The 9,162-nt window shown below is 45.1% G+C and overlaps 1 protein-coding gene across 2 annotated transcripts in view; it reads left to right on the forward strand.

Moving 5' to 3' along the window:
* SLC9A2 (solute carrier family 9 member A2) overlaps positions 1-4,982 on the forward strand; it is a 49,786-nt gene extending 44,804 nt beyond the window's left edge. Inside the window, exon 12 of one of the 2 annotated variants that reach the window (XM_075917393.2) lies at positions 194-4,982. In XM_075917393.2, the coding sequence (XP_075773508.2) occupies positions 194-561 (368 nt within the window). In that variant the 3' untranslated portion in view covers positions 562-4,982. The remainder of the gene's footprint in view (positions 1-193) is intronic. The other variant, XM_075917394.2, reaches the window with a different exon arrangement.
* The last annotated feature ends 4,180 nt before the right edge of the window (positions 4,983-9,162 follow it).

The raw sequence follows: 9,162 nt of genomic DNA on the forward strand, positions 1-9,162 counted from the left end.
ACTGAGCACAAGTGCAAAAATCTGTCTGAAAATTTCGGGGAAAACAGGCAAAATGGCTGTGACTGTCAAAATACACACAAGCATTTTTATTTTTTGTAGTTAATAATGTGCATTGTTCATTTGTTTTGTTTACAGCACCATACGGGCAGTTATTCTCTTTAACTAACAGTTTAATTTTGTTTTAAATTAACAGTAGGGGATGACAGTAGTGACTCTGAACTGGAGGCTCCTACCACAGTGCTCAATTTAAAACCCAGAGCACGAAACATTTTGCAAGACCAGAGGCATCAGCAGCCTCAGCAGCAGTTTAGGATGGAGTTGAGGAATGAAGTTAATGGAGACCATGAAGGAAGGGGAGATCACAGAGAAGCAGCCTATGAAACTCACGCGTCCAGAGGGTACAGACAACCACTGTTGTCGAGACCAAGATTTGGAACACTGAGTGAAGAAAATGTGACTGAAGATGTTAGATCAGCAAGACCAACGCCACCTCCACGATTAGTCAGGTGGGCATCAGATGCTGAAAGGCATAACAACAAATCTGAGAATCAGACATACTGAAAACATATGAAGTAACTATCAATAATAAATCATAGATTTTAAAATAGTATTCTCAACTATCTGACTGAAGAATGGAATCTATTTTAAAAACGTTGTGTGGATCCTTTGGGATTTTTGCCCATATCATTAATTAGCTGGATGAAATACTAAACCCGAGACACAAAAGAAAATGGCTTTTCAGAGTTACTTTTAGCAGTGCTCTGACAATTATGTTCTTTTTACTACTTCCTTCCATTACACCAGTTGTTCTGGAACCAAATAACCGAGGTTTTCTATTTAATTATCAAACTAAGAATGTTTTTAAAAGCTCATATAATGAAGAGAACCTTAAAAAATATTCTATTACATTTAATGTTTTATTTATGATCGAATTTTGCTTGTCTAGATCAGATTTTTAATGTGACTAGCACTGAAAATTGCACTATGTCCCTGTCCCATAGACCTTACAAGACAAAGAAATGTATTGGTGCAGGCTATTGTTAGAATGACCAGTAAAGTAGGATGTGGCAAGGGCTTGTGAAGGCTGGAACAGGGTCAGAAGAGGAGGACATGGCTGCAGAAGCAGATTCTGAAATCTCATTCATGGGAAATGGGCTGTAAAGTCAGGTGAAGGACATTAGCTCCAGATAAACTTAAAAAACAACAAATGGTCTGGTAGCACTTTATAGACTAACAAAACACTTAGATGGTATCATGAACTTTCGTGGGCACAGCCCACTTCTTCAGATGACAGGAGTTTTGAGTTTAGGATGTGAAGACCCAAAATAAATAGGGGAGAAAGAGTGGGGGGAAGGAAAAAAAAAAGAAAGGGAGTGGGAAACAAGGAGCAGAGGGTATACCTCTCCCTTATTTATTTTGGGTCTGCACATCCTAAACTCAAAACTCCGGTCATCTGAAGAAGTGGGTTGTGCCCACGAAAGCTCATGATACCATCTACATGTCTTGTTAGTCTACCAGACTATTTGTTGTTTTTTAAGTTTATCCTGTACAGACTAACTCGGCTACCCCCTGAAACTTACTAGCTCCAGCGTAATGCTGATCCATACTATCAGCATTTTCCTCCCAAGCATATAACCAATGAGAGGTGCTGAGCACTTTGAATGTATTGATGAATGCCCTCAACTTTCATGCATGTCCTGGGAGTACACATCACTTAGCTCCTGTCAGGAGCAGGCACATCAAAAGAGTCTGATTGAAGAACTACCTCCTGTGTCTGCTATGGAAATGTAGAATTATTGTAATACAGGCAGTCCCTGGGTTACATGGATCCGACTTACATCGGATCCCTACTTACAAACAGGGTGAGGCAACCCCGCACTAGCTGCTTCTCCTGGCAGACCAGGGAGACGCAAAGCTAGCGCCCCCCCCAGCAGACCAGTGAGACGCGGAGCGGCTTTTCTCAGCAGACACCTCAGCTTGAGAATAAAGGACTGAGGGAAGTGAGGTGTGGGAGAATAAAACTGAGCTCTGGAGAAATGTTTGGCTAGAGTTTCCCCTACAATATGTACCAGTTCCGACTTACATACAAATTCAACTTAAGAACAAACCTATAGTCCCTATCTTGTACGTAACCCGGGGACTGCCTGTACTGGTCATAGGCTGAGGTCGGATGGTCTCATGGTTAGGCATGGAGCAGGAGTCAGGAATTGTTGGTCTAGTTCTCAGCTCTGCTTGTCCTCTTGGGCAACTCATTTGAATTCTTTGTGTCCCCCTCAGTAAATGAGCATAATAGTCCTTCCTTTGTCTCTCTTGTCTTTGTCTAGATTGTAATCTCTGTGGGACAGAGACTATATCCTATTATTTGTATGGCATGTTGCACAATGGGGCCCCAATCTCAGAGGCACTAGACACTACCATTAAATTTATTAAATAAAATAAAATAAATACCAAATCAATGTATTTTTTGTCCCAATTTAGCTGGCCCTGGTAGTTTTATTTATGTAGAGGTTTTTTTCCCCCAAATGCCTCAAACTTTCCTAAATTCTGCTACAGTTACTGTGATCCTTTTCTCATGTCAATATAATTTCTCTACTGTGAAATGTTGCTTTTTGAGAAAAGAATGTATCTGTATTTAATGTGGGAATCACTCATCTGTGTGTAACCATCCTCTTCTCTTTGGCTTATAATGGAGTGAAGTGATGCCACAAATATTCATGTATACAAATAATTGTGAATTAATTTTTCAGCAACATGTTTTGGTTTTTTTTTTACATTTATTGGAACTATCAACAAATACTGCACTACTCTCATCATAGCCTGAGCTGGAATTTTCAGATTAGAATCCAGGTCCAAATTTCACCCATAATGAGATTCAGATCAACTTTGAATTATGACTTTAAAAAAGCATGATAAAATGATGTCTGTAGAAAGTTAGTTTGGCTTACCCCTTATGAAGGGTTTTCTTTCCTTTGCTGATAAGGACTAACCAAAATACTTGTAAATGAATAAGTTGCTTAGCCCTGGTCTACACTAGAGAATTATTTCAAAATAACTCCCTTTATTTTGAAATAACAGAGGAGAGGAGTGGCCACACTACCAAGTTCATTATTTTGAAATAAGGGGCTGGTTATTTTGAAATAACAACTTCTGCTTTCCACGAGGAATAATGCTTATTTCGAAATAGCGGTAGTATGGATGCTCCACTGCTATTCTGAAATAACTACTTCCCAAAGTCATTGAAAGTAATTACTCCCCAGTGCTTCCTGGGGCTCTAAGTAGAGGTAGTGCATCCACATTCAGGGAGCCTGACTCAGACTAATTTTGAGGCTTCCCTGTGGCATGGATATGCTATTTCAAAATAATTATCTCAGGTGTTATTTTGAAATAATTTCCTGGTGTAGACATGCCCTTAGTGTCACATTTTGAAAAGTGACCTCACAGCTCCTGAGAATCTGTATCTTCCACTGATGTCAGCTGATGTAGTGGGTATTCAGTGTGACTGAAAAAGCAGCCCAAAGTGTTTAAATTGGGCATCCCAAAACGGAGGCATCTAAAAATGAGGGCCATTTTTAGAAACATGGGTCTTAAACGCTTGATACAGGTTGTACCACCCAAATCTGGGAATCTCTCATCTAGCAACATCTCTGGTCTGGCATGACCATGGATGTTCCTGGATGAGAGAGCTCCAGGACAGCAGAACCAGGAGCTAGGAGCCTGGTGCATCCCCACGAGTGGGCTAGCAGTGGAACCGCACGAGCCTGGGCGGACTGCAGTTGGGACTATGCCATCCAGCAGTGGGACCAGGACCACAGCAGCCCAAGAGGGGAAGCCGGGCCGGGCCGGGCCACGTCAGCCTAGGAGATGGCAGGGCCACAGCAGCCTGGATGGCGGTGGTGGTGGCCTCGGTGGCAGCATAACTGGGCTGCCTGGGCTGGGGCTGCAGCAGCCCAGGAGCGGAAGCTGGCCAGGGCAGCCCAGGAGAATCAGCGCAGCCAGGGCCACGTGCCACCCAGCTGTGGGGCTGGGGCTGCGGCAGCCCAATTGGGCAATGTGCGGAACTGGGGCTGGCCTGCAGATAGCCTGCAGTTGGGAGGGGCAGCGGGCTGAGGGGCTGGTGTCAGGGAACCTCCCGTTGTCCAGCAAATTTCTTTTTCCAGGACCAGTCAGGTCTTGAGGGTGCTGGACAAGAGAGGTCCAACCTGTACTTCAATTAATTTCGAAGAGTATAATGCTTATCTTAAATAAACAGGCACCAGATAGTTGCAGAATCATTATATTTTAAAGTATACTCTCTACTACCATTTCTCTATACCAGGGGTGGGGAACCTTTTTTGGGGCATAGGGTGCTGACCCACAGAAAACTCAGACAGGCGGGGGATAGCGGGGATGGCGTGCCAGTGCAGGCTCCCCAATGCTGGAGGAGGAACCCTGAGCCCCGGGGGCCTGATCTAACTGGGGACCGCATCTGGCTCCTGGGCCTAAGGTTCCCCACCCCTGCTCTACACAGAGAAAGAAAATTGGAGCAGTATCTTTAAAACTTAATCTGAACTTCAGCTATACCCTGCAATGTGAATTTTGTGTTTTGTTACCCTATGTCTAACTCTAGGGCTATGTCTAGACTGCAAGCCTCTTTCGAAAGAGAGCGTCTAGACTGCACGTTGAACTTTCGAAAAAGCGGCTTGCTTTTTCGAAAGAAAGCATCCAGTGAGTCTGGATGCTCTCTTTCAAAGAAGCCCTATTTACATTGAAGAACGCCTTCTTTTGAAAGAGGAACTTTCGAAAGAAGGCGTTCTTCCTCGTGAAATGAGGTTTACCGCCATCGAAAGAAAAGCCGCGTTCTTTCGATTTAATTTCGAAAGAACGCGGCTGCAATCTAGACGCAGGTGAGGTTTTTTCGGAAAAAAGGCTACTTTTTTCGAAAAAACCCCTGAGTCTGGACACAGCCTAAGGGTGTGTCTAGACTACATGCCGCCGTCGATGGAGGCATGTAGATTAGCCAGATCGGCAGAGGGAAATGAAGCCGCGATTAAAATAATCGCAGCTTCATTTAAATTTAAATGGCTGCCCCGCTCTGCCGATCAGCTGTTTGTCGGCAGATCGGGGCAGTCTGGACGCGACGCGCCGACAAAGAAGCCTTTCTTGATCGGCACAGGTATGCCTCATGAAACCAGGTTTACCTGTGCCGATCAAGAAAGGCTTCTTTGTCAGCGCGGCGCGTCCAGACTGCCCTGATCTGCCGACAAACAGCTGATCGGCAGAGCGGGGCAGCCATTTAAATTTAAATGAAGCCGCGATTATTTTAATCGCGGCTTCATTTCCCTCTGCCGATCTGGCTAATCTACATGCCTCCGTCGACGGAGGCATGTAGTTTAGACGTACCCTAAAAGTTTATGGGTATTGAAAAGTTAAAAGCCAGATAATATAAGACTATTGTCTAGCACCATCTATTGGCAGTAATGATGTATTGAGTATAGACACGGTTTTCATTCCCTTCCCCACAAAACAACCAACTAACAATGTCTACAGTGACAATTTCAGTCACACAGTAGCAAAGGAGACAGCTAAGGTGATAGAATTAAACTGGCTAGGATGATGTAATCAACACACTTTTTTCGTGAAAAATATTGTGTGTTCTAAAGTGACAGTGATCAGCACTTTGGCTGTGTCTAGACTGGCCAGTTTTTCCGGAAAATCAGCTGCTTTTCCGGAAAAACTTGCCAGCTGTCTACACTGGCTGCTTGAATCTCCACAAAAGCATGGACTTCCTACTGTAAGAAATCAGTGCTTTTTGCAGAAATACTATGCTGCTCCCATTCGGGCAAAAGTCCCTTTTGCGCAAAAGGGCCAGTGTAGACAGCTGAGATTTGTTTTGCGCAAAAAAGCCCCGATCATGAAAATGGCGATCAGGGCTTTTTTGTGCAAAAGCTCGTCTAGATTGGCCATGGACGCTTTTCTGCAAAAAGGGCTTTTGCGGAAAAGCGTCCGTGCCAATTTAGACGCTCTTTTCCGAAAATGCTTTTAACAGAAAACTTTTCCGTTAAAAGCATTTCCAGAAAATCATGCCAGTCTAGACGTAGCCTTTGTGTTTACATAACAAAGAGAATACGCCTTGCATGTGGTCTAATTAGCACATAGCTGGGCAGCAATGGGGTGCTAAAGGTCGGTGGAGTCTAGGGCTAAGGCTACCGCTCTCAGCTCTACAGAACAGAGGTCAGAGTTGGTAAAAGGGTCAGGGCTGCCACCCAGCCCCCACACAAAGTCTGGGATCAGGGTCACTGCCCAGCCCTTCTTGGATGGGGTTGGTGCAGATCTGCCACCTCACACCACGCAAGAGGATCTGGGTTCTTGCAGTCCAGCCCCAGCAATGGGGTTCAAATGCTGGCCCCGCTCTGCGAAAAGGTCTCTCGGCTGGGAGCACTGGGCACAGCAGTGTGTGAGGGGGGGATAGGGAGCTCTGTGGTTCTCAATCTACAGCCCAGCTAATATCACTGCTCTAATAGGACATCACATTGGGGCATTAACTCATTGGACTATCCACAGACAACTGGGGCCTGAGTTCTATATGGTTAAGTTGTGGGGGCATATTTGAAAGATGGGGACTGAATCTGAAGGGGTGGGGAAATTAACCATGTGGTAATAATGAAATCAGACCAGGACAAAAATGACTTGTAAATATCACCATTCACCAGCTACTTTCTGGAGGGCAGGCAAGATGTAAGTGTGCGGGGGGGGGGGGGGGGGGGGGATTGGAGTAAATTCATACAGAATACAAAAAAATAAAATTGTGTTGAACTTGAAAGTGCACGGCCATGTCTTTTCACAGACATTGAATCTAAACTTTAGCTTGATATTTCTGTACAGTGAAATATTGTGTGTTGCTGTTTAAAATATGATCAATAATTTCTGATTTAACATCCTATTGAGTGTGTTCACACCATCCACTTCAAGCCCATTAAGAGTGTACTGCCTTGACTCATGTTTAGAAAGCGCTCTTTAAGACAAAAGGATCAGTGTTCCTCTAATCGGTGCCCCTGCGCAGATGTACACCAAGAATTCCAGGCCTGTCTACCTCCTCAGCAGAGGCACACCGCGGCTGTTCAGCTTTTGCAGGGTGGGGCCAGGTGGGGCTTGACCCGTCCCAGGAGGAGCAGGGCAGCCCTCACGTGGCCCTGGCCCTAGTTTCAGCCTTTCCCCAGAAGCCGTGGGCCATAAGACGGGCAACTTCGGTGGCACTGGCCAGGCTAGAGCCACAACCAAGCCTCATGCAGTGGCGGCACCTGCTCTGGCTTCCCTGTCCAGGGCTAAAGGCGCGGCCACATCACAGGCAGTGCCTACTTCAGCAGTCCTGGCTGGACCAGAGCCGCAGCCGAGCTATGTGCGATGGACGCACCTGCTCCAGTGTCCCCAGCCAGGCCAGAGCCACAGGGCGGGGGGGTGAAGGGGGGGGGGAGAGCAGAGGGCCAGAGCCAGGTGGTAGGGTGCCATGGTTCAAGCTTGATTAAAGGGCTCAGCCTCGGGATCTCAAACGGTAAACCTGTAGTTATCAGAGGATTAAAATAGCTGGCAGATGACTAGAGAAAGGTTCTGCTCCCTGTTCATATTTACTTAAGAGCCTAAATCACATTCATAGAATCATAGAACTGGAAGAGCCCTCAGAAGGTCATCAAGTCCAGCCCCCTGCTCTAGGCAGGACCAATCCCAACTAAATCAACCCGGCCAGGGCTTTGTCAAGAACAGTTCTCTCTGCCCCTCTATATTCATATCACTTTTGAAGGCATCAGTGTTGATTGTGTCACTGACTAATTTTTCTCCCAGTGGAAGTTATTTCTCTAAATCTCTCTCTCTTTTGCGTGCATTCACACACACTCTGGCTACATCTACCCTGGCCCCTTTTCCGAAAGGGGCATGCTAATTTCACAGGTCGTAATAGGGAAATCCGCGGGGGAGTGTGTAGAGGCAACTAAAAATTTCTTGATATTATTTTGTGTTGATGCTAAATCAATAGGCAGTTGATGCTGACATATTAAAGGGGCTTTTCTATGATTCACTGGGGTCTAAAGCATGCAGAAACTATAAGAAATATAAATAATAATTAGATTATATCCGATATACCATGTAGTAATGTGAACTGAAGAAAAAGAGCTAGATTAAATTTTCTGGTGATATCCGTAAATTCATCTTGCGACTGTCATTAATTGTAACTGCAGAATGAGCTTTAGAGTTAATGGGGAGGGACGATGGTGTCTTTTTTTATGCTTTACAAATTACTGCACATTTTTCACTGGACTGGGCTGGGAAGAAAGTGCAGGGGTTGGGATGAATGGTGCACTATGCAGAAATTAGGGGCAAAGGGGGCACAATGCAAGGTCGGTGATAAAATGTGTACAGGACAGAGGTGCAGGAGTTGGGAGAGCCCATGGATGCAAGAACAGTGGGAGCAAGGCTGGTTGGGAGGGAGATAGGGTGCCAAGCTGGGTGGTTTTCAGGATGAGTGGGTGCAGGGTCATGCACCGTGTTAATTATCCCTTGTTTTAGTATTTTTTTCTTCCATAATTTAAATTGTATGTGTGTGTGTGTACTTACTATATACATATATGTGTTGTCAATATTGGTGCACAAGAAAATGCCTCTCTCCGCTCACGGCTGGAAAATCCTAGAGGGAACATTGATAAGGACTAAAAATAATTATTAAATATGGAAGCTTCAGGAGGTGAATTGCAAAGCCAAAGCCCTCAGCACTGATGGGAAAAGTAAAGCAAAGAAGTGCAACTGCTTGTGAGCATGGCAAGAATGACAAAGGAAACAGTAGCTCTGGACACTGTTTCAAAACTTGCATTCCAACTCTTCCCCCTTTCTGTCTTTGTTTCTCTTTTATTCATTGATGGCCCTGCTTGCCAGGGTGAAGTAGAGTTCAAATCCCATTTGTCATTAAGTGAAAGCTCCAAAGAGCTAGTCTATCTTCAAAGATAGAATTTAGCAGCAGCTACCTTTTCCAGAACTGAATCCAAGCCTCACAGATGCAGGCACTGCCAGGAACAACACGGAAATTAGGTGAAAAGTGCCGGAGCAGGCCCTAGCAATAGCATCCTCCTGTGTGAGGGGGAATGGTCAGGATGGCACAAAGACTTGGGACAGAAATCAGAAGAGCTGAACTGGCAGTGG

The sequence above is a fragment of the Pelodiscus sinensis genome, chromosome 1 (genome assembly GCF_052426305.1).
Source record: "Pelodiscus sinensis isolate ZL-2025 chromosome 1, ASM5242630v1, whole genome shotgun sequence".
Lineage (NCBI taxonomy): Eukaryota > Metazoa > Chordata > Testudines > Trionychidae > Pelodiscus > Pelodiscus sinensis.